Source organism: Ceratotherium simum, chromosome 34 (genome assembly GCF_057802395.1).
Source record: "Ceratotherium simum simum isolate JZ-2026a chromosome 34, ASM5780239v1, whole genome shotgun sequence".
In the NCBI taxonomy this organism is placed as follows: domain Eukaryota; kingdom Metazoa; phylum Chordata; class Mammalia; order Perissodactyla; family Rhinocerotidae; genus Ceratotherium; species Ceratotherium simum.
Window position 1 is genome coordinate 7,283,322 of NC_141933.1, and position 24,924 is coordinate 7,308,245.

Below are 24,924 nucleotides of genomic sequence, written 5' to 3' on the forward strand. Positions count from 1 at the left end.
GCAGATGAGGCTGAGCTTGTCCTCATTGCCCCAGTGTGGCTCCAAGAGAGGGAGGGAAAATGGGCAAGCTCTCTTGAAACTTTCAAGAGACACTCCATCACTTCTGCCACATTTGATTGGCCAAAACAAGTCACAAGACCAGTCCAGATTCAAGGGGTGGGAAATATATGATGCAAAGTCACGTTTCAAGGGTCATTATGGATAGAAGGCGGGGAGAACTGGGGCTATTTTTATATTCAATCACACAACCTTCCCCTCTCTCCTCAAGCAGTAGAGCTGCTCCTGATTCTGTGTTTACGCAGCACTGCTAAGGAGCAAAACAAAACAAAACCTGTCATGAGCACTTTGTTAAGATAAGGAATCCACCAGAGACTGATTTATTTCCCTTTGTGCACAGAGGGACAAGAGACACGGATGGAGCTCTGAGGCTCTTCTCACAAAGAAAACTGGCAGTCTGTGTATCTTTTAAAGTTATTGTATCAGCCAGGATCTGATCAGAGAAACAAAATGACTGGGAGTGATTATATACGGCAAAGATGTATTATAGGGACACGACCTTCCGTAACTGTGGGAGCTGATTATACAAGAGTGTTGTCTTCTTATCTGGTGCTGGAGGCTAAAGACAGCAGGCAAGCAGCTGAGATGAATGTTGGGGGGTAGGGGGGAAGCAAGAATAAAGTGGCCCCTGTGAAGATGAGCTAGAACCCACATCAGCCTCTCGCTGCATCTAAGCCTCCAATTTTGATGATGCAGGTGACCTACAGGAGAAGCTGGCACACCATCAGGGAGTGAAACCTGCACCTGGAACAGGAGTGACAGAAGTTGAAGGAGGATCTGGCATAAGCTGGAGGAGCTGTGGACCCAGCCACTGCCCCATGCCAATAAAGTGAGCTGGTGGATAAGGGTCATTGTTAGTGAGCTGCATTCGCTTCTGGTGCCCCTGCACCAACCTTCCTGGTGGAAAAAGGATACAACTCCCATTTCACTTCTACCTTCCAAATCTTGCACAAATGTCACTTGTGGCCCACGCTAAGTCAGAACTATGCAGGGAAGAGAAATCTGGGAAACATAGTTCCAGCTTAGCTGAAACGACACTGTACAAATTCACTGCAGCCTCAGAGGTTAATTTGAACATTATTACCCATGGAGACCAATTAGCATCAAAGGCCTTTAGAGATTAAAGCCCACATTCCCGAGCCCTCAGATTTGTTATTTCCCATCCCAGAATTTATTGTGAGATTAGTACTCAGTAGCTGGCAGAATCTCCCATTGGTTTCCTGCCACTATTATGGTAACAAGGGCCAAGTGGAAACTCTGGAATTGTCCTCCCTCCCCTGCCGAGTTATAAACCAAAAGCGATACCACAGTCCTGGAGAAACCACAGAGATTAGTGCCACCATTAAGGATTTGGGAGATGCAAGGCTAGTGATTCCAGCCATATCCCTTTATAACTCACCTATTTGCAGGGGGAAAAGGAAACTGAATGATGTGGCGATGCCAACCACAGCTGCAATTCTAGATTTGATATCATTATTGGAGAAAATCAATATAAACTCCAGAAACTGGTGTGTGGCTATTGAACTAGCCAGTGCTTCTTCTTACATTCCCACGAGTATGGCAAATTACACCCAGCTTGCGTTTACATAGTAAGGATAACAGTATACCTTTACTGTCTTGTTGCTGGGTTATACCATTCTCCTGCAAACTGCAAGGTCCAGAGGGACCTCGATAGTCTAGACAACACAGAGAACACCGTGCTGATACTCTCAATTGATGCCATTATGCTAACTGGAAACAGCAGACACCTTAGGTACCTTAGGCATACGTGCGCCATCTCCACGGAGATGAACGCTGTGGAAGTTTGAGAGCCTGCCACATCAGGAGAGTTTCTAGGGGTCCAGAGGTCTGGAGAATGTCAGATATCTTCTAACGTGAGAGTCAAGTTGCTGCCCCTTACATCCTACACTATGAAGAAAGAGGAGAAATGTATGGTGTGCCTTTTGGATTTTGGAGCCAACATATATCACATTTGGGCAAGTTGCTTTGACTCATTTACTGGGTAACCTGTAAATCTGACGATGTAGGTCAGGATCTAAAAAAGGTTCTTCAAAAGTCCAGGCTGTGATGGAAGCCGCCCTATCACTTGAGCATTATGCCTGGTGGATCCAGGTGCCTGACTTAGGTGCCAGCCAAAGACACCACGGGGTGCCTCTGATAAGCCCCAATGGGAGCATCACAGCTGTGACCCTTGGAGTTTGGGCCATGCAATCCTCTGCCAATGACTATTCTATGTTCTAAAAACAGAACATCTTCTGGCTTGCTACTGGACCTTGGTAAGGACTGGATGCCTGATTTATGGAACACCGTAAGTGATTATCGAACCCAAATGTTCTTCATAAACTGGGTGTTATCTGATCCACAGAATCATGAAATTGGATTTGCACAGTTGTATCCCACTCAAAACTGAAGTGGTATATATGATATCGGGCTCAAGCAGATCCAGAAGGCACAAATAAACTGCATGAGCAAGTAGTTCAGACTCCCATGGTATCTGTTTCCTGCTTCACCTCCTCTCCCTCAGTTTACACTCCATGGCTTCAAGAGGAGGAGGAGAGAGTACAGGCCAGTTTTATGGAAGGCTTTGCACAGTAAGCCAGCAACAGTCAGAAGTGGACAGTTGCTGCACTACAGCCCCATTCAGAGGGGGCCCTGAAAGACAGCTGTGGAGGAGGAAGATCCTCCCAGTGGGCAAAACTTTGGGCAATAATTGTGTTATTCATTTTGTGTGGGAAGATAGATTTATGCGGACACATGCGCAGTGTCTGTTGGGCTGGCCATTTGCAGAGACTTGGAAAGCACACAAATGGGAACTTGATGACATGATGGTCTAGGAGAGAGGTCTGTGGATGGCTTCCTAAAATGCTCACAGAGTGGGAAGATGTTTGCATCCCAGGTAAATGCCTATCAGAAGGCAATCAGTGGGGGAGTCCTCATTAATTAGAGAAGATGACCCATCCTGTAGATTCGGTCAGCCTCTTTCCCCAACCAAATTGGTGCTTTCTCAACGGAACCATGTACAAAGTGTGAAGCCACCAGATTTCCGTATGTGATAGGAGATCTGTGCTCTTTGTCCAAGTTTTCTTTTTTTTTTTTAAAGATTTTATTTATTTATTTCCCCCCCCAAAGCCCCAGTAGATAGTTGTGTGTCACAGCTGCACATCCTTCTAGTTGCTGTATGTGGGACGCGGCCTCAGCATGGCCAGAGAAGCAGCGCGTCGGTGCGCGCCCGGGATCCGAACCCGGGTCGCCAGCAGCGGAGCGCGCTCACTTAACCACCAAGCCACGGGGCCGGCCCTGTCCAAGTTTTCATACAGTTTTTTTTTTAATTTTTAAAATAAAAAAATTTTATTGTGGTAAAACATGCATAACATAAAATTTACCATTTTAACCATTTTTAGGTATACAATTCAGGGGCATTGAGCACACTCACTATGTTGTGTAATCATCACCACTATCCAGCTCCAGAATTTTTCATCATCCCAAATTGAAACTCTATCCCCATTAAACACTAACTGCCCATTATCCCCTCCCCACAGCCCCTGGCGACTACTAGTCAACTTTCTGTCTCTGTGAATTTGCCGATTCTGGATACCTCATTTAAGTGGAAGCATACAATATTTGTTCTCTTGTGTCTGGCTTATTTCATTTAGCATAATGTCTCCAAGGTTCACTCATGTTGTAGTATGTTGTCAGAATTTCCTTCCTTTTTAAGGCTGAATAATATTCCATTGTGTATATTACCACATTTTGTTTATCCATCCACCCATCCATGGACATTTGGGTTGTTTCCACCTTTTGGCTACTGTGAATATGCTGCTATGAACACGGGGATGCAGGTATCTGTTCAAGTCTCCGCTTTCAATTCCTTTGGTACATACCCCGAAGTGGAATAGCTGGATCATATCACACAGTTTTTTAAACACTCTCAAGTAAACCAGTCTTTGTTTAATAAAGTTAACCACTTTGCAGAATCATTTTTTTCATCTCCAAGCGTTTTTGACACCAGCACCTCTCTGTGAAGAAAGCAGTGTATGTGATAACATCAAGTTTTTTTTGTTGTTGGTTTTTGGTTGGTTTTGTTTTTTCACAAGGGCAGTGAAAACTCTTACAGAACCAACTCTTGATGGGAACATCATGGGTTCAAATGCCGAGACAATGCTTCCACGACAGACCTTTTGATTCCAGATAGGAAGAAAACATTAAATATGTCTTGGCTGTTTGTTTGTTTGTTAAAGCTGTTCACAGCAGGGGAAAAAAAATCTCTTTCTTTTTTTTGAGGAAGACCGGCCCTGTGCTAACATCTGTTGCCAATCTTCCTCTTTTTTTTTCTCTTTTTTTTCCCCAAAGCTCCAGTACATAGTTGTGTAGCATAGTTGTAGAGTTGTAGCTTTTCTATATTGGATGCCACCTCAGCATGGCTTGATAAGCAGTGAGTAGATCCATGCCCAGGATCTGAACCGGCGAACCCTGGGCCACAAGAGCAGAGCGTGCAAACTTAACCACTACGCCATCTGGCTGGCCCCCAAAATCTCTTGATTATCAGCATCATTTACAAATCTTATAAGTGCTCTAGCATAGCATTTAGTGGTAAAATCTGTTGACCCATCAACCTGGATAAAGAATCTGTTGTTTTTCAGTTTATTACCGAAAAAACAAAAAATTCTTCAGCATCATGGGACATGTCATCAATATGTCAAGTTATCGCTCTGAGTGGAACCTTTCCACTTTTTCATACAGAGTCTTGTGCTAGTGTTTTACTCACTATAATTTTACATGCCAGCATTATTAGATTCCCTTTTCTGGATAATAGATTCTGCTGCCAAATAACTCGCTCTTTGAGCCTTTTTACTGAATATGACCTTTAAAATAAAAGTCTTAATCTATTTGTTTTGAGATACCAAGAGATAAAAATTAGAGCATTTACTTGTGAAATGGCTGTGATTTGTAGCTAAGTTCTTTTCAATTTCGCTGAAGCCATTGCTATGTTTGTAAATTGTCATTCTTCCTCACTAACCCTACCCGATCTGTCCATAGTCTTAAGCTCCTCCTCTTTCGTTTCACACCTCATCATAAAAAATCACCACATTGGACCGTTAGACACATTTGTAAAACACAAATACTAATAAGATACACGATAGAATGGCGTAATAAATAACTAAACAAGAAACTGGCAAAAAATACGAAAACTTGCTGAAATTCACTTCTAACCCGCATGATTTATGCTTTATAGTGTTTACGTCGATAGCAAAGCGGCAGGGAGGCAGCTGAGTCACGGCACGTAAAAATTATTTCTTTAGAAGGAAAATTTCCTCTGATTTTCTATGACGCCAGAAAGTTGGTTTTCTCCCATCAGTTAGTCATCAGTATTGGCTGATGGGGAGGTAATTCAGGAAGGCAAGCTGATGTTGTAAGTCTTTATCCCCTCTCCAGGCAATTCAGTGTTCACAAATGACCGACAGACTTCCTGATCTCACGTTGCAGACTGAGAAAGGACTCACCGACCAACACTGCACGCTCCCCGACGGGGCTGAACCACCTCTAATGAGGCTGCTGGGTTGTTGTCCATCACTAAAAGCGCTGGCATCACACAGCACATGAAGTTCAAAAGTAATGCTGCTTTTTTTTCAATCACAGTACAGGATGCCTGGCCCAGAAACATCTCAAGGCCAGTTCTATGGTTCCACAGAACCCTAGTTGAAAACTCTGCCCAAGAGTGTTGATCCTGTTTGTCGTATCCACACTCTAGCCCATAGGAAGGGGGAAAACAGAGGTTCACATGCCCAGTGCTTTAAATCCAAGACCCGTAAGTTCTCACGTTGCTTCTGCTCTCACCCTTTGGCTACACCTAGACGCAAGGTACACTGGGAAATGTCATCCCTAGTTGGGAGGCCATGTGCCCAGGAAGAAGAAGAGAATGGATTTGTGGAACAACTAGCAGTCCTACCACAAACTCCTTCCTTGTCTGCTGCTGGCAACAGACACTGAATCCCTCGAGGGCAGGGGCCGTGCCTCTTTCATCACTGGGAACCTGGTACCCAATGCCGCTATGAACTTGGCTGTGACCAAACACTCAGGACCCGTAGTCAAAGGAGTGACCTGTAAGCTTCCAGAAGAGCTGCACTGGGCATGAATGGATTCAGTGTACAGGAAAAGCTTTGCAATGAATTTCAGCAGGAAGACAGGACAGCATGGTGGTTAAGGGGACTGATTTTGGAGTCAGTGCTGATTTTAAGTTCTTATTCATTGAGCAACTCATTTATTCTCTCTGAGCCACAGCACCTTCCTCTGTAAAATAGGGATAGTAATATCCATCACAGGGGATTATTGTGAGGATTAAGTAGGTCCTCAATCAATAATGGCTGATAGTTTTTAGTAACAACCCAAGAAAGGGAGTTTCTGTCACTGTCAATGATCAAGGAGAGAATGATAATACCAGTTAATATTTATTGTGCTGTTAGTATAAGCTTTACATATCTTAACTTTTTTGATCCTATGAGGTAGGTGTTATTATCCCCATTTTCAGAGGAAGAAAGTGAGGCATAGGAAGATTAAGCAACTAGCCCAAGGCCACACACCTACTCACTGTAGAATCAGGCAGTTTGAACCCCAGAGCCAGCTGGTATCTAGGGAGGATGGGGGACTGGACCACTTGGCCTCTTAAAGTTCTTTCCAACAACAGGGCTAAGGCAACTGCTAGGGCCTCTGGTGTCACCCTGGATTTCTACGTCCAGCTTTGCCATTGACCTGCTGGGTTTCCTTGGGCCATCCCTCCCCTTTCTTGACCTCAGTTTCCTCATTTTGCAATGAAGAGGTTAGACACAATGATCCTTGATTCGGAACTGTAGCCCAGGAGGAGGCATTTGGGAAGTAGGCCTGGGAAGGGGCCTACTGGTGACATCATAGAGGGGAGAATTCCGTGAGCAGAGTCAGGCTTTCCTAGAAGCTCCAGTGCCACGGCTTAGGTAAGCAGGGCAATCCAGGAAGGGGCCTGTTGGGCCCACGTCTTGAACTCTCCTTGTTCCAGGGTTCCTAGCATAGTCATGGATCAACCCTCAACAGCTGAAAAGGGTCAAAATGACTCAGACACCAGTGACTTGGATGTGCTCTCTCGCCCCAGCTCATCAACCCCACACCACAGGCCAGGCCATAGTGGAGGCCACCGCCATGATGAGTCCCATCACCATGGTGAGTCCCATCACCATGGTGAGTCCCATCTTCATGGTATATCCCATCATCATGGTGGATCTCACCACCTTGGTGACTTCCAAGACTTCCATGACAATGCCTTCTCCCGCCATTCCCACCACTCTCCCCACTCCCACCATTCCACCCACCATGGAGAGGCCCGCCATCATGGTGGAACCCACCACTCCACAAACCTTGTCCTGCCTCCTTCCCATGGCACTGTCTTCTCCCACAATTCTCATGGTGAGGACCACTCTGATGATGAGCACCACCACGGTAGCAGAAAATATAATGGTAGGCCTCACCACCGTAATGAGTCCTACCTCCATGGGGGCCCCTCCCACCACGGTGAGTCCTACCTCCATGGGGGGCCCCCCCACCATGGTGAATCCTATCACCCTGGGGCCCCCCACCACCACGGTGAGTCCTACCTCCACGGCGGGCCTCACCATCATGGTGAGGCCTACCACCATGGGGGGCCTCACGATCGGGGGGGGCCCCATCACCGTGGTGTGTCTCACCACCCCAGTGAGGTTTCCCGCCATAGTGGGCTCCATCACCAAGGTGAGCCTTACTACCATAAAGAGGCCTACCACTCCGGGGGCCCTCACCAACACATTGAGGCCTATCACCATGGTGGGCCCCATCACTATGATGCTTACCACCACGGCGGGCACCATCATCATGAATCCCCCCACCACAGAAGGCCTCTTCATCATGGAGAGACCTATTCCCACCATTCCTATGTGGGGTCCTACCACGATGACATACCTAACTACCACAGCGAGCGCCACCACAGTGAGCAACACAATGGCCACCATGGCTACCACGATGAGCACCACCATGGTGAGCACCACCACAGCGAGCACTACCGTGGTGAGCACCACCACGGCCACCACGGCTACCACGATGAGCACCACCGCGGTGAGCACCACCATGGTGAACACCACCACGGTGAACACCACCATGGCCACCATGGCTACCACGATGAGCACCACCATGGTGAGCACCACCACGGTGAACACCACCACGGCCACCACGGCTACCATGATGAGCACCACCATGGTGAGCACCACCCCGGGGAGCACCACCCCAGCGAGCACCACCATGGCCACCGTGGCGAGCACCACCACAGGGAGTATCACCGTGGTGCACATCCTTACGATTATCTCCACAGTATCGGGGCGCAACATCATGGTGGCTCCCAAGTCTTTGGCCCACTCAAGCCCCACAGCATGGCCAGAGCCTCCTTTGGCTCCACCTATTCAATGGCCCTCCAACCGAACTTGACCCGTTCCCACAGTAAAATTCGCTCACATGCCTCCCAGGTCTCTAGCGAAGTCCATCCTCAGGATTCCTCCTCTAAATCCTCGGAAAGCTGGGCTGAAGAAGATGAGCAATTTCAGAAGCACGAAAGTGAGTCTTTGCTCACCCCCTCCCCAAATTCCACCGCCTGGCCCAGATTCCTGACCTAAGGGGGCCCTGCACTGAACATCCGCAGGTCATGAGGCTTGACTCTCACCTGCGTGTATATTCCATTCGCTATTCACTCACCTGACCGTTCATCGTCCAAACTTTTATTCCTTGAATTATGCACCTCTTTAGGCTGTCACTGCTTTATTCATTCACACGTTCTCTTCTCGAACATTTCCTCTTGTCTAATATGGGTGCCTGGCCTGCCTGGGCCCTGGAAGCACAGGAACCACAAACCCTGCCCTCAAGGGGCTCCAAGGCTGGGGGTGGTCACTTAAACCCCCAATCCCAGACCCCCGAGTGATGGGGGCCTGTCCTCACTATCAGAACAGTTACCACTGTGGATTCTATTTGTCCACATTTCCCCCACTAAACTGTGAGCTTCTTGAGGACAGAGACTGGACCAGTGCCTGTATGAGTGTCTTGTTCGAGGGGAGGGAGGGACCTTGGCTATTAATGCCCAGTCCCCCAAACTTGGCCCCTAACAGTTCAGTAAACATAGCGACAGTTGCATGAACAGCAGAGAGAGGTAAGTGTCTAATTGAATGGGGGTAGGGAAGGTAGCCAAGAGGAGGAGATGTTCCAGCAGAATCTTAAAGGGAGAGGGAGAGTTTACCAAGAGGATGGGGTGGTGAGGAGGATTGGGTTTTCCATGCATAAGTTGCCTTTTACGTAAAGAAAGGCATGGGAGTGTAGGAGCCTGAGCCCGCAAGATGTGCTCAAGAAGACCCCAAATCCCAAACAAGCTGGCATCTGCCAGGAAGGGGTCAGGCCTGTGGCGCCTATACCAGCACAGGACTAGCATAGAGGCGCCATAGTGAGTGAATGGCAGGCAAGCAGACAGACATGATGATGAACCCTAACCCAGCCAGGGAGGGTGCCCAGGATCCCCATCCCCCCCTCCCACACAGACTTGACTTTCTGGCCCCCTTACAGCTGGCCGGCCGCAGCGGTCCCATAAGAAGCTTCATACTATGGACTTCTCCAATTGGTTGTGGGAAAAATTAAGCTACTTCATTCAAGGCCTCCGGAGCATGCTCAGGAACCTGACTCAGTCCCTGGCCTTTGAAGCCTTCATCTTCCTCATCGTGTGCCTCAACACCATCATGCTAGTGGCCCAGACCTTCGCTGAAGTCGAGATCCGGGGCGGTAAGAGGCGGGGAGCCCCATTTACGTGGAGAAGGCCATTGAGGTTGTTCTAGGCCTCCTGTGGGCCTTAACCAATGCCGGGCGATTTATATAACGTATCTCATTTGATCCTCACTCCTGGGAAGTAGATGACGTTGCCCAGTGTTAGAGATCGTGCTCGGAGAGATTGCCACGGTCAACCAGCCAGCTAGAGACAGCTGAACTGAAGGATGTGCTATTTGTGCCTACAGCCACCAGGTGGCGCATCAGCTCTAAATATGCTGCCCTGAAAGACAGGAAGGGTGCCCTGAACCCAGGTCGGCTAGAAGGGCCTGGAGACCCCAAGGAGGCCGCCCTGGAGGGGTGAGAGTGGAAAACCTGAGAAGGCAGCCCCTAACACCCGAGGAGCAGGGTGCAGGAAGGGACCTGCCACCGGCACGTAAACTAAGGAGAGAAGGGGAGGAATGGCTGATGTTTCTCGCGTGCTCACCGTTTCAGGCTCCGTTCTAAGCACTTTACTGTGTTGCATGCATTTAATGCTTATGAATGCTCTAACAGGCAGGCTGTATTGTCACCATTTTACAGACAAGAAAACTGAGGCACAGAGCAGTTAAGACAAGGCAGAGCCGGGTTCTCCCTGTGTGTGAGGTTCCAGTGGGGCGGAGAGAGGGGCCTAGGTTGCTGGGCGTGGCCCTGAGCAAGCCCCTGGTATCCCCGCAGAGTGGTACTTCATGGCCTTGGACTCCATCTTCCTCTCCATCTATGTGATAGAAGCTCTGCTCAAGATCATCGCCTTGGGCCTCAAGTATTTTTCTGACTCCTGGAACAATCTGGGTGGGTGGGGATGGGGCCTGTGTGTGTGTGTGTAGGGGAGCCACTACATTGCCTGGGGGGGCTGAGGACAAAGGTGACAGGGACGGGGAGGGCTGTGGGTCTTGCCTGGCAGGAGCTGTCACACGCAGGCACCCCTGCGCCCTCAGACTTCTTCATCATGGTCATGGCGGTGCTGGACTTCCTGCTCATGCAGCTCAGCTCCCTCTCCTTCATGCGCGTCATCTACCACCAAAGCGTCTTCCGGATCTTCAAGGTCTTCAAGAGCCTGCGGGCCCTGAGGGCCATCCGGGTCCTGCGGAGGCTCAGGTCAGCGGTGTCACAGTTGCCTACCCTGGTGTGGGGACTCCAAAGGAAGAGGGGACACAGGCCTGGGCTCCACAGGGGTCTGCTTTGCCCTGCTCGAGGGATCGGGGAGGAGGAGGCTGCAGACTTCAGCCCACTGACCAGTCTCCTGCCATCTGCTAGGATCAATCTCTGCGTTTTCCAGAGGGGGGCTGGGCCTCTCCCAAGTCACTAGCAAATCAGGGGCCTCCTGCCTTCAGTGTCAGCTCTGGCTGCTGGGCACAGAGCCCCTCCCTGCTGATTCAGCCTCCCTCTCCACCTCTGCCCACAGCTTCCTGACCAGCCTCCAGGAAGTGACCGGGACCCTGGCCCGGTCCCTGCCGTCCATCACCGCCATCCTCATTCTCATGTTTACCTGCCTCTGTATCCTGTGCCTTGGGGGCTGGGTGGGACCCTGCAGTGCTGCAGTGGAAGGTCTGGGGGGAGGGGACCAGGAGCGGGGCTGAGGGGAGATAGGTCCCTGTGAGCCCGGTTTGGCCCTAAACAGCCGGTCCTCTTCTCTGTGGTGCTCCGAGCATTGTTCCGCCAATCTGACCCCAAGCGCTTCCAGAACATCTTCACCACCATCTTCACCCTCTTCACCCTGCTCACCCTCGACGACTGGTCCCTCATCTACCTGGACAGCCGGGCCCAGGGTGGGGCAGGCCCCAGGCTGGGTGGACAGCAGGCGGCTGGCTGGGCAGGCAGACCCTGAGGGCTCAGTTACCCCATCTGCAAAGTGGGGCTTCTGATGCTTGCTGGACGGGGTGTGGTGAGGGCCAGCGAGGAACTCGTAACTCCAACAACCCTCTCTCTCCCAGGCGCCTGGTACATCATCCCCATCCTCATGGTCTACATCATCATCCAGTATTTCATCTTCCTCAAGTGAGGACCCCACCCCTGCTCCGCTTCCCGCCCCCACCTAACCCCGGGGCACCCCCTCCCCCGCCCTCTCCCCTTGGTCGTGCCACGATGAAGCCAGAGGAGGGTGCGGGGCCTCTCCTCCAGCCTCCTCCTCGAGAGGACCCCACTGTCGCCCCCTCCAGCCTGGTGATTGCTGTCCTGGTGGATAACTTCCAGATGGCACTGCTCAGGGGCCTGGAGAAAGTGAAACAGGAGGTACCGAGTGGGATGGGGCAGGTGGACCAGTCAGAGAAACGTGAGGAGGGAGGCACAGAGGCTGGAGGGAAGGGAGGAGGAGGCTCCAGGGATGGGCAGGCATGGGACTCTGGCAGGATCGAGGCCTCTTCTTCCCAGAGGGCCGCCCAGATCCACGAGAAGCTGCTGGATGACTCACTGACGGAGCTCAGGAAAGCAGGTATCGCCCCCCACCTTCCACAGTCAGACATGGAATTCCACGCTCAGTTTTACAGTTTCAGAGTCAGACTCAGGAGAACTTTCAGAGTTTAGAACTTTGGTCCAAAGAGCTCTAAGACCATCCTCCAAAAGCCACTTAAACTGATAGTCAATTCTGGAAAGATCCGTTTGCAAAATGACTAATTAGCCAAATTATGATTCACCAAACACCTGGTTCTAATAATAACTCACAAAGTTGATAGCAGTTGGTCTGACACGGGATGGTTTTAACTGCCTTCAAGGGTTCTGTCAAGGTTCTGTACACACTTGTCAGGAGTCACTCAAAGCGGATTGAGAGTCTACAATAATGAAGTTTCCTGTACCTGTTCATTTTTACACACTTGACTTTCTGGGTGAATTGATTTTGAGCCAATTGCTTTGCTTCCTACTTGAAGATCTTCAGAACTTTAGAATCAGGAATTCCACTCTTAGGGTCATCGACACCAGAGAACTAAGGATCCTCAGGGTCACCCGGTCCCCCACCCGCCCTCTCCATCAAGGATAGATACTCAGTGAAAAAAAGCTTGAGCAACAAAAGGAATTAACTGGCTCAAATTACTTAGCCAACTGAGGGTGTGTGGGCTTTCAGGAAAGGCTGGATCCAGAACTGGAGGATGGTTGGGATTTGGTCTCCTTCCCTCTCTCTGCTCGGTAGGCTTCTGCGCGGTTTTGTGCTTAGGGTGGCTCATCCCTTATGGTGGGAAGACAGCCACCTGCAACTCTAGTCCCAAATCCTGACAGTTCAGCCATCCCTAGCACTCTCAGCAGAGAGATCTTCTTCTCCCAGAAGTTCCTACAAAGTCCCAGAAATGAGTCTCCTTTGCTCCCATTGATCACCTGCCTATTTCTGAACCAATCACTGCAGGCAAAACAATAGGCTGTTCTGATTGGCCCTGGAGTCACAGAGCTGGGGAGTGGGATCAACCCCAGCTATACAACATGCACCGAAAAGGGGTGGGAGTGGTTCCTCCACAACGTTGGGAGACTTTTACCAGAAGAAGAGGGAATAGATGCTGGACAGGCAATGAACAAGCACAACTGCTACGTGCTCCACACCTGGAGAAGCAAGCTCTTTGGCAGCATCCCGGACAAAAATTCCTCTAGCCTCCATTTGAATATCTCCATGACACATGGGGTTTCTTCTACCCCGTCTCAACCCAGACATCTGCCTGACCTCCCTCTTCTTTCCATCCAGAGCCTGAAGAGGAGATGGGTGAACACGCGATACGGAAGCAGCTCATGGAGAAAAAATTTGGGACCATGACTGAGAAGTAAGGAGATGCGAAGGGAGGGGAGGCCTCGGGTCTAAGGGGAGCGGTCTCGGGGCCTGACCGGTGGGCTGGCAGGGAAAGGGACATTGCCCACCACTCCAGAAGGGGGCGTGGAGTGCCAAGGCTTATGTAGAGACTGTGGGTGGGACGTGGAGACGATGAGTGGGTTCAACTCAACCCGTATTATCTTATGCCACCAAGAGAATCCCACTAGCAGCGCCTAAAGAGCTGTGAGAGCCCCTCTGAAGCCGAGGGCCAAGGGCAGGGGCAGCGGAGAGGACCTGGGGGAGCAGTGACTCTGCTCATGTTTTTACTCAAGAAGCATCCCTGACCCTTGCTCTGGGCCAGGCCCTGTGAGGACTCCAAGGACTCAAAGAGGACCCAGACTAGCCCCTGCCCGGGAGGTCCCCACCTTTAAAGACCTGTACTGGCAAGAGAGACTTCAGCTAGGTGGAGGGGTGGGGAGGGTGGTCGGGGAACAGCTTGGGTAAAGGCCTGGAAGGCAGATAGTTAACACTCCATTCCTGTCCACTCCAGCGGCCAGCTGGGCTGGGATGCCTGGGGACTTGTGGGTGTGCTCGTGGCCAGGGGACCTTGATTCCTGCTGTCTGGCTCTCAGGCCTGGCTCCCCAGAGAGTCTTCTCCCTGAAAGCTGGGCCCCACCCCACTGCGTCCTGGCTGGCTCCAAACCAGCAGACAGGGCTGCCTGACGGCCGCCACCCTCCAGGCTCTCCTTGCCCACTGACAGAGCCCAAGCCCCAGAGGCCCTCCGTATCATTGCAGCCACCACCACCCCGTGTGTCCTCGCTTTGCCCGCATGGCTTCCCAAGTGTAGCATGTACTTCTCCACTTCCGCCTTTGCCCGCACTGTTCTCTCCCCCTGGAATGTTCTCTGGCTGCTGGCACCAGGCTCCGGCGACCGAGAGTTGGGAGAGCTGAGCTCCAATCCTGCTCGCTTCACCTCTGGCTGCTCTCCTGTCCACTTCCACATTCCAGCTCCTTGGCCACCGGCCTAGTCTGGGCCCTTGGCGCCTCTGTGATACTTTCTTTGGCGTTTCTTGACCTCCAAACTCTTTCCCACTGGTCCACCTCCACCAAGAGCGGTTTTTGGTTTTTTTTGTTGTTGTTGTTGGTTTTTATCACAAGTGTAAACGCACTTGGTTTGCTTTCCTGACTCTGCCACAGAGTTTCTCTGTTTCTTGTTCATTTCTATGTCCTCAGAGCATCTTGCAGTCTTAACTGATTTCAGTGTTATTTGATGGATGGCTCTATAAGACAGGCGGGCAGTGAAGAAGTTAATGGATGGGCAGCCGCTGGGGATTTGGGTGGATGACTGACTGCACAGCATGGTGAAGGGGTGGGTGGGTCCAGGGAAGAACAGGTGGACGGAGGGAGAGGTAAGTGTGGGAAAGGGTGGGGTGGTCACACGGGTGAGCGAATGACGAGGTAGATGGGTGGATTGAGGGGTAGGTGGTTGAATGGGTGCACAGAGAGGTATGAGGTAGTTGGAGGGGCAAGCAGATGGGTGGATGGAAGGATGGATGGTTGGTAGGATAAACAATTAATAGTCAGAACCCTCTGTGGTTCTGGCAGACATGGCGGCTTTTTAATATTTGGAAAAGAACACATACCATGAAAGGCCACGCTCAGAAAAGTTGTGGCCATGGCTGGGAATGGAGGTGGAGGGCGACGTAAATGTGTGGGTGAGGTGGGAAGGCAAGCAAGAAGAGCCGTCTGGGGGCTCCGGAGGCCCAGAAGGCCCAGCCTCGCCTCTGCCCCCCTCCCACTCCCAGGCAGCAAGAGCTCCTGTTCCACTTTCTGCAGCTGGTGGCTGGGGTGGAGCATTATCAACAGAAATTCCGCTCCCAGGCATCTGTCATTGATGAGATTGTCGACGCCGCATTTGAGGTGTCGGGAGCAGAGGGGAGGGGCCTGATCAGAGGGGAGGGGCCTGATCAGGGGGCGGGGCCTGATCAGGGGGCGGGGCCTCATTCATTTGAGGTGAACCAGGCAGGACAGAGGGGAGGGGTGGGGGGGTGGGGAGGACACTAGAAGGCCGGGTTTGGGGGGCTTGTGCCCAGAATCAGCCCTGAGTACCGGCCACACGGCATTTGGGAAGGCAGAGGCCAGCACGGGTTCAGTTACCCTCCCATCCCGCCCCTGCAGGCTGGAGAAGAGGACTTCAGGAAGTGACCCTGGAGATGGATGCCCAACGCAGACTTTAGCCTCTGGCAAGTTACCCACCAGGGTAGGTCGGGCAAGTCCCCAGATCTTCTGGAATAGTCTTCTGGGACTGACTGCAGGGCTGGGTCCCAACAGTTTTAAAATCCCAGGTGGCTCTGTGCCCTCACTGGCTGGGCCAAGGCACAGGGCAAGGGAACTTGTGTCATGCACACGTGTGTGCACACTCGAGTGTGTGTGTGCTCGAGTGTTGTATGTGAAAGGCGCTGTTCCTGGATCCCCTCCTGTCCCGCCAGAGCCCACCATCCTGGCTCGGCCTAGCAGTGCATTAGCCGCAGCCAGCGGGGTGATGTGGAGGGTGGGCCAGCTCAGCGCTGGAGGGGAGGGTGGGCGGGCACCCTGCTTTGGGGAGGAAGGCCCGTCTGGCCCAGGAGTTGGGAGAAAAAGAACAGGCTGAAACAGCCCACTGTTGTCGGGGCCTGGGGGACCAGTAGTCTCCAGAAATCAGGGCTTAGAGCCCAGGAACTCGAGCCTACCAGGACCCTCAGCATCCCATATAAGGATATCATGAACCCAGAGGTCAGAGGTCACTGCCATATCCTGCCCTGCCTGGGGTCGGACTCCAGAACCTCAGTGAAGGAAGTGAGGGTGGAGGCTGCTCAAGTCCTTCTGGTCTGGGGGTGATGGGGGGCGGGGGTGGAGCATGGCCGGGTGTGTGTGGAATGCAGGAGCCTGCTGTTAGAGGAAATCTGATGAGGCAGATGGTTGTTCCCATCCTTAGATGAGTTCCCCTCATCTGGACACCCAGAGCCCCCGTCCCCACAGCCGGGGGTGGCGATGGGGCACTGGCCCAGGTCCCCGAGTGCCTGGGCCTGTGCTGGGTGCTGGAGAACGATTACTGAGTCAAGCTCAGCCCAGCCCCGGCCACGGGGGCTCCCCATCCAGAGGGGGTCTTCCACCATCTACAACACCCCCTCGCCTCTAGTTGAGTGAAGCCAGGAAGCAGTACAGGCTGCAGAGTTAGGCTGGGACTCCAGAGTGGGGGCTGAGGGTGACAGACAGTTTTGCCAGCCACCCCGGACCCCTAGGCTGGACCAGACAGTGGCGAAGCCTCCGGGCCCCAGGACAGAAGCAGCACCTCCCCTCCCCAGCCCAGCTGACGGCACTTGCTGGCCCAGGGCCCAGGAATAGACTCTGAGGAGGAAATGCCGTCTTGGATTTGGGCACAGATTCCGGGGGTGGAGAGGCCACTCGGCAGATGTCTCTGGGCCTCTCGTCACCCCACCACCTCACACATTCATTCAACAAGCATTTCCTGCCACCTACCCTGCGGCAGCCTCATGCTGGAGGCTTCTGCTCAGTGGCAGCTGGGAGTCCTTCCAAGCAGCAGCCCCATCGCATGGCCCTGGGCTGTCTGAGTTGCCAGATCTGACAGGCTTGAGCAGAAGCAGGGCTCTAGTTTCCCTGTGTCCCTAACTCCTGTCATACTCAGCCCCTCACTCATCAGACTTCCATGCGAGTCTCGTCTCGTCTACTTGCTGCTTGCTCATCCCCACCCCAATACGGCCTCCGAGGGCAGAGGGCAGGGCCTGAGAGCTGGGGCTGTTCCTCATTAGGTCCCAGCACTGGGCAGGGGACCAGGCAGGCACAAGCAGGATGTGTGGTGGGTTTGTGTGTGTGTGTGTGTCTGGTGTGTTGTAGGTTTGTGTGTGTGTGTGTAATGAAGATGAATTGCAGCCACAGTCAGGTGTGCAAAAAACGTTGCAACTCTGTTTTCTTTAAATGACCTTAAATTGCATCTGTCCCCTCATCCCTCCTGTGAACAGTAGATTTGCCCTTGGTCCCCTTGGGGCTCCCTATCCAGCCCCTTCCAGGGGGGGGATGTCCCTCTGGCCTGTGGCCCACAGTGTGTACTGAGAGCGACTGTCCCAGCCCTCGTGGTCTCTTGGCCTGCAGGGGCTCTGCCATCTCTGGGCAGCATGTGCGTATAGGAATCTCATAGGCTGAGCCCAGTGGCCTGGGGCCCAGCTGGCTGATCCTACCACATGCCACTGAGTCATCCTTGGGCTGAGAGGGAGCCGAGCTCAGGTGCTCCTCAGACTATTCCCAGCTCCTCTCCCTTTCCACTCGGCATCATCCCTCTTGTGACTGTGTCTCCAACCCCTTAACTGGGAATATTTGGAGTCTCTGGAGGTTTGTTCCTCTATGTCTGTGACACTGGAGTGTTTAGGGGACTCCGGATTCGGCTGAACTCTGCCCCCTCAGCACTGTCTGGGCTGGGACAGCAGAAGGTCAGCTGGGGGTAGGGAGGAGCTGCCAGGAGAGGGAGCGGGGGACGGCAGAGGAGAAGTGAAGCACTCAGGAGACACCAATTCACAAAGCAGTGTGAGCAATTTATTGCCACAGATGTGGCCCATGGACCAGTACCCTCCACCGATGCACCCGCTCCTGCCCGGTCCCGCCCAGTCCCTCCCACTCCCATGCCCACAGGGGTCTTCTACACAGGCACACAGTGATGCTTCAGAAGGCTGGAGGTGTTCTGCCAGGGGACCAGCAGGATCTCAAAGTCGCAGCGCAGCTTCTGCAGATAGAGCATGGGGAGAGTAGGAGGGGTGAGCTCGGGCTGAGGCCTGGACAGAGGCTGCCCACAGGCAGCCTTCTGTCACAACAGTGCCTGCGGCGCTCTGGAACACAAGAGGGGCAGTCACTGGCCCAAGGGACATCAAGTCAGAAGGCCAGGACTAGATCCCAGATCTTTCTAGCTAACTCCCTCACTTCAGGGTGAAGCCCCAGTCTCCTCCTGTCTGCACCCCACCCTGGCCTGAGTCATCCAGAAGGCAGGGACAGGTTCAGCCAGACATCAGCCTGGCCAGCCAGACCAGTTCAGTCTCGGGTGCTGGGCAGGGTGTGTGTGTGTGCCAGGATGTTACCTCCTGCTGTGCTCCTACGGCCAGAGGGCAGGTGGTGAGGTCTCCAGTCACAGCATTCTTCCTGCAGGCGGTGCTCACCATCTCGACGGTCAGGTAATACTTGACCCCAGCCACCAGCTGGGACGTAGGCAGGGGCAGGTCAGGGTGCCGGGAGACAACCCTTGAGCCCGACCTCTCACCTCCCTTCACATCCTCCCATCTCCCATTCTCTCCCCCTGGACATGGGGGAGATGCAGACTTGTGAATTGGGGGGTTCTGGTGGGGAGCCCTGGGGAGAGAGGCAGAGGCCTAGGCCCCGCAGGAGGCTGAGACCCCAGTGCCCACATGGTCCTGAAGCCCATGGCCCCATCTCCCTCATCGCCCCCTCCCCACCCCACCCGTCTGAGCAGGGACTAGTGTGAGGCTAGTGAGGTAGCTATCCAAGTTCAGGGTTGGATCCTATTTGAAATTTAGGTATTTTGTTCATTGTGAATTTTGGCATTAATTCGATTTTTAAAAATACATTGTATTAAAATATTATCCTAGTTACTCTTGCCGCGCCCCCTTCCTCTGGCGGCCGGCGGAGCGCCTCCCCGGCCTCGCCCTGGCGGGCCCTGCGCTCCCTCTGCTTCCCTCTCGTCCCTGTCCCCTGGCCCCGCCGCACCTGGCTCTGCGCCTTGAGGATGTTGGTGTCTCGGAAGTAGTAGGCGCTGTTGCTGCCTATGTTGTAGTTGGCCACGGCCACCTGCGCCGCCTTCCGCACCTGCGGGTCGCTGGGCGACAGGTCCCTGCGCTCTCCGACCTTGCGCTCCCCGGGCAGGGCCCGGGCGTCGCGGGGCAGCGCCAGGAGGCAGAGCGCGAGCAGGGCGAGGCCCAGCGCCAGCGGCGGGCTCGGACGCGCCATGGTCATCCGTGCCGGGCCCGCCGCCCCGGCTGCTTTTACGGGCTCCGCGGCCCCGCCCCGCCCGCCCCGCCCCGCCGTGCGCCGGGGGGGATTGCGATGCCGGGGCGGTCGGGACCCGGGAGGGGTGGGGGAGCAGCCGACAGGCCCGAGCACACCTGAGCGCCAGGATGCTGCCCCGCCCTCCAGGACACACCCAGTCCAGTCCGGTGGGGGAAAGGACAGCCGCAGTCCCCAGCAACAAGTGCCACTGGGACAGTTCAGGAGAGGCCCGTCCAATATGAAATACTGACAACAGCTGTTGGCAAGCTCTTACTATGGCCACCATTTATTAACTGTGTAACCCTGGAGAAGTTACTTAACCTCTCGCTGCCTCAGTTTCCTCCTCTGTAAAATGGGTTGCTGAGAGGATTCAATAGGTCAAGTGTTCTAATTAGAGGAGCCTGGTGCTCTGTAGACAGCAAGTAAGTAGGAGACATTACTGTGCTGAGCCCACGCTGTTTAACCCTCACAACCAGCACGAAGTGGCAATCAGTAATGTTTCCACTTAAAAATTTTTTTTAATTTAATTAATTAATTTATTTCCCCCAAAGCCCCAGTAGATAGTTGTATGTCATAGGTGCACATCCTTCTAGTTGCTGTATGTGGGACGCGGCCTCAGCATGGCCGGAGAAGCGGTGCGTCGGTGCGCACCCGGGATCCGAACCCGGGCCGCCAGCAGCAGCGCGCACGCACTCAACTGCCAAGCCACGTGGCCGGCCCCAGTAATGTTTCCACTTTACAGAGGAGGAAACAGGACACAGAGGGGACAACTGATTTGCCCCAGGACATCAGCTGGTAAATAGTAAATAGAGGTGCTGGCTTTTGAGCCTGGGCAGTCTAACTCAAATCTGTGTTTTCAAATCAGACTGAGCCCAAGGGATGAGAACTGGCCAGAAGGAAGGATGTGTGTCATACCAGCTCTGCCATTTACTGACCAGTTGACTTCCAACAAGTCCCTCGACCTCCCAGAGCCTCAGTGTCCTCCTCTGAAGAAAAGTGACAGCTCATATCTTCGAAGGTTATTCTGACATGAATGGCCTGAGCCTGGATCACTCATAGGTATACTGGCCATGTGCTGGAGGTACCAGCAAAATAGGACACTGTGACTTTTTTGGATTAATCTGATAATTAATACATAAAAAACTGCATTGAAGTAGTCAACATGGGAAAAGTCTGGATTTTGTTGAGATTCTTTATCTGTATCTTAGAGTTCCGCCTGGTCTGTACTTTTAATTACGTGTCACTGGGGTGGGGTGGGGCATTTTACTCTGAGACACTAAGATCTTGTCAGTGCTTAGGGCCTCCAAAGATCTTAACTGGGGCCTGGAAGAAGTAGTGGTTAACAGTACCTGACAAACAGTTGATGCTTAATAAGTGGTAGCTATTATTGTGATGAATATTTTGAGTAAGCATCTAGCATCCCCCCCAACCCCCCAATTCTCAGCCTTTCAGAATCCTAGGGCCGGGAAAGGCAGTGATTTCTCCCAGGGAGATGGGACCAGAGTGTGGTCACTGGCTGGTCCAGCTGCTACCCCACCCCCTCAGCCCAGCTGTGGAAAACAATCTTGAGATTCCAAGGAACTGTCATAAGATTGTTATGGGCTCAGGTGTCTGCCTTAAAGTGACAGACCCCAGTTTGTAGGAGAGCTGGAGCGAGGTTGGCTTGATGAGGAGGCAGGAACCCGACCTGAAAGGACCTGGGAGGGGGAGTAAGAAGAGCACAGCACAGGGAGAGGTGGGAGCAGCAGCCCCGGGGGGCCGGGAGCCTCCCTGGGCTCCCAGGTCTGCTCTCCTGTCACTTGGAGCTCAGCCATGGCCACACTTACCTCCAACAGCTCCCCGGAAAACTAGCCAAGGCCGGGTCCCCGACTCCCCAAGGGCCATTGGGTCCCCAGCTCATTGCCCTGCCCTACTTGTCGCCCCTTCGCACTGATGGTGATGAGTCTTTTGCACCCCAACCTCACAATTTCCAAAGACCTTTCACCCACTGGTCTAGTCTCACAAGCCCCCCCGCCCCCTGAGGCAGTAAGCATCACCCTCATTTTGCAGATGAAGAGATTTCATCAGAGAGGTCAGAACGCTTGTCTAAGGTCACACAGCTAGAACTGGTATGTTGGTGAGAAAAGAGGGATGGGGAAAGGAAAGTAACAACTACTGGTCTCTTGATATGTGCCAGGCCTTGTGCCAGGGACTCAACATAAGTTCTCTTGTCCTCATAACAGCTCTGCAGAAGCAATGATTATTTCCTCTTTTTACAAGGAGGAAATGGCGAATCAAAAGGGAAGGGTCAGTGGTGGGGCTTGGGGTGACACCCCCACTCCAGCATCCTAGTGTGTGAGTCCTGGACCACTCCACAGGGATATGAGGTCTGTGCAGGGGGAGGCTCCCTAGGGGTGGGGGTGCTGCAGGATTTTCCCAGGGCTGGGTCTCATCTGGAGAAGAGGCTGGATTCCATCCCGTCTGGACCACTCTGGCTTCCAGAAGGAGGCCTGGGCCAGATGTAAGCTTGGGCTTGGCCATTCTCACAGGCCACAGGGCACAGGCTCCAGTTTCGCTGTGGCCCAGACATCTCAACCCAGGTTGCCCACTGCACCCATCTCTTGCCTCAGGCTGATGGGTCTCACCGACCAGGCTGGGCCCGTGACATCCCCTTCACCCTGGGATGGGGCCACCTAGGGCCTTGTGCTGCCCTCAGAACACTCTTCCTTGAACTTGTAGCAGGGCTGCAGAGATTCCCTCCCCTGGGGCTCTGTTCCCCTTTCTGCGTGGGACCACACCCTGGAAAGGAGACCTTATGGCAAGGAAAGCTGTGATCTGATGGTGATGAAATCTCCCCTCTGTGGAGGAGCTGTCCTCAGTGCCGGGGGCTTTAGGTTCACTAGCTCATTGAATCCTCATAACCCCGCACAGCTGCCAGAGGAGGAGACAGGCTCAGAGCAGCGAAGCAGCTTGCTCCAGGTCACACAGTAAGTCAAGGAGGAACTGAGACCAGAACCAGGCCCAGCTGGCTCTTTCAGGCTCCCATCAGTCATGGCCAGGAGTGACAGTACAGAGAGCCCTGGGTCCCTACAGGGCGGGGGCCAGGTGGGAGGGGGCTGACAGTCATGAGCACGTGCTGTGAGCCTTTCACACCATGTGGGCTGCCACTGGGGCAGGGTGGGGAGGTGTGTCTTGGGCTTTGGTTCATCCTGTAGCCTCCCCTCCTTCCTTTCCGGGGGCAGCAGGACCCCTTCAGGACCCCGGAGTGCATGGTTGGGTTCACCCTGAGCTCTAGGCCAGATCTGAACACTCCTGACTGGACTGGCTGAGGGAGCCAGGTCTGGCTGGGTGCAGCAGGGAGCGGGGACACTGGGTCATTGTTTGCTGACTTCCAGGCCCACCCATGCCCCCAGCCAGGCTCGTCCTGTTGGGCAGTGTGGGCTAACATGTGACCTGCCTCCTACCTGTCCACTCAGGTCTGCTTTCTCCAACATTCCAGGCCTCAGTCCCTTGTCTTGCTGGCCAAGTCGGGGCTGGATTTCTGAGAGGCCACACTGTGATAAGGTACATTCTAGTTGCCCTGTGTTTCCTGCTGCCCCAAAACTGATCCAGTAAGATGTGTGGAATGCACTAAGGAGCCCTGATAGAGGGTTTGGGGCCTGCCACCACCATGTCACAGGTACTGCCTGAGTCCCGAGGGAGAGGTGAGAGGGCAGGCTCCAGCCCCTTCAGAGACAAAGCCTGTGGGTGAGGCAGGGAAGAGCCCATGTCGAGGAAGCAGAGCAGGCAGCGTGTCCCACAGGATTCTGCTGGGTGGGCCGCAGGGCCAGAGCCACAAGAGGCAAAACTGGGCAGCCAGTGTGGGCAGGAGCCATGGGAAGGGTGTCGTGGAGGAGGAGGAAGTCTCCATTACCTCAGAGGTGCCAGCAACAATCTGGCAGTGTCAGGGCTGAGGTGGGGGGAGGCCGTGGCCCTGGTGAGCCCCTGCCTAAGCACACGAGGCCTGTGTGACAGCATCCCAGCACAGGGTCGAGGCTGAGGGGACTCTGAGGTGATGCTGGACCCATCCAGGAAAACATCCGAAATAGTATGGCCCAAAACTCCCAGGACAGCCCGCATTACTACCTCGGCCTGGGCTTCAGACTGGCACCCTCCCAGGAAGTGGCCAGTAACACAAGCTGGGCTCTGCTCTGGCCACCTGGTGCCCTTCCAGGGGGCCGCTCACACCTCCCAGACCCAGCCTTGCACTGAATCCTCATCTCTACTAATAAGCATCAGTTTCCAACAAATCGCATAATTGCTGTATCCCCAGGTCTTTTTGATTTCCCTTTTATCCTTCTACCATTCTGCGATGTAGCTAACAGACAAAAAAGTACACAGAACACGTCTGTTCTCTTTTAACAAACGGAGTCAACGCCTGTGGAACCACCACTCATCACTCCGGCCTCCCCCCAAAAGGTCATCACTGCCACTCTGTTTCTTTACCTTTGACTTTTGCAATAAACATTTCATTTTTCTAGTTTTACCACCTGTGTAGCAATCTCCAAGCAAGAATTCACTTGTTAACTTTACATGAAGGGAATCAGAAGATGTGATGGCTTGTTTCATTCGCTTGAGGTTGGGAGTCACCGGTTGTACACAGCTCTCACCTGTTCCTCTTCACTGGTATTGATAGGCTGACAAAAGAAGGCTGCTGCGAACGTTCACACGGGTGCTGGTGCAGGTACGTGTCCCTGGTCACAGCCCCCGGAGTGGAACTGCTGCGTCACAGGGTGGGTCTTATCTTCATTTTTACTAGAAAACGCCCAAATGTTTTTTCCCAAGTGTTCATACCAATCTACACTCCCACCACCTGGCTCTCAGTTCCTCTTGCTCTGTTCCCTCATCAGCACATGGCATTGTCTAAAATTTTTGCCAGTCCAGTGAGTGTATAATGGCATCTCATTTGCATTTCTGATTACTAATACAATCCAGCACCTTTTCATAGGCTTATTCACCATATGGGTATCCACTCTGGCTGCCTTGTGGGCCTTCTACCCACTTTCCTATTGTGTTGTCTGCTTTTTCTTGGCTACAGACCTTTGTTATCTATGGGTGTTGCAAATCTCCTTCCCCACCCTGGGTTAGTCTCCTCTCTCTCTTTATGGTATCTTTAGATGAGCAAAGTTTCTATTAACGGAGTTGAATTTATCAACTTTTTAGTTTTTGCTGAGGAAGATTGTCCCTGAGCTAACATCCGTGCCCATTTTCCTCCACTTTATGTGGGACACTGCCACAGCACGGC

At 53.1% G+C, this 24,924-nt stretch overlaps 2 protein-coding genes across 2 annotated transcripts; one reads left to right on the forward strand and one right to left on the reverse strand.

The window, feature by feature from the left end:
• The first annotated feature begins 7,100 nt into the window (after nucleotides 1-7,100).
• On the forward strand, nucleotides 7,101-15,870 carry CATSPER1 (cation channel sperm associated 1). The gene is made up of 15 exons (XM_087423220.1): nucleotides 7,101-7,597; nucleotides 7,775-7,885; nucleotides 8,126-8,318; nucleotides 8,436-8,661; nucleotides 9,655-9,867; nucleotides 10,567-10,680; nucleotides 10,827-10,986; nucleotides 11,294-11,385; nucleotides 11,514-11,657; nucleotides 11,823-11,886; nucleotides 12,048-12,120; nucleotides 12,259-12,319; nucleotides 13,553-13,628; nucleotides 15,422-15,536; nucleotides 15,795-15,870. The coding sequence occupies exons 1-15, from the start codon at nucleotides 7,101-7,103 to the stop codon at nucleotides 15,819-15,821; spliced, it is 2,166 nt and encodes a 721-aa protein (XP_087279346.1). The 3' UTR covers nucleotides 15,822-15,870.
• Nucleotides 15,871-18,181: 2,311 nt separating this feature from the next.
• On the reverse strand, nucleotides 18,182-19,643 carry CST6 (cystatin E/M). The gene is made up of 3 exons (XM_004437640.3): nucleotides 19,383-19,643; nucleotides 18,740-18,856; nucleotides 18,182-18,390 (listed from the first exon to the last, which is right to left on the reverse strand). Exons 1-3 carry the CDS (start codon nucleotides 19,626-19,628, stop codon nucleotides 18,307-18,309), a joined length of 447 nt encoding a protein of 148 aa, XP_004437697.3. The 5' UTR covers nucleotides 19,629-19,643; the 3' UTR covers nucleotides 18,182-18,306.
• Nucleotides 19,644-24,924: the final 5,281 nt, after the last annotated feature.

Bases quoted from the DNA above. Each gene is read 5' to 3' on its own strand.
- CATSPER1 (XM_087423220.1), top strand. From the start codon at position 7,101: ATGGATCAACCCTCAACAGCTGAAAAGGGTCAAAATGACTCAGACACC. The intron at 7,886-8,125 runs GCCCCATCACTA...CTACCGTGGTGA, and splicing joins GAGGCCTATCACCATGGTGG to GCACCACCACGGCCACCACG. The intron at 11,658-11,822 runs GTGGGGCAGGCC...TCTCTCTCCCAG, and splicing joins CCTGGACAGCCGGGCCCAGG to GCGCCTGGTACATCATCCCC.
- CST6 (XM_004437640.3), bottom strand. From the start codon at position 19,628: ATGACCATGGCGCGTCCGAGCCCGCCGCTGGCGCTGGGCCTCGCCCTG. The intron at 18,857-19,382 runs GTGCGGCGGGGC...CCTACGTCCCAG, and splicing joins TCCTCAAGGCGCAGAGCCAG to CTGGTGGCTGGGGTCAAGTA. The intron at 18,391-18,739 runs GTAACATCCTGG...CTCTATCTGCAG, and splicing joins CCGTAGGAGCACAGCAGGAG to AAGCTGCGCTGCGACTTTGA.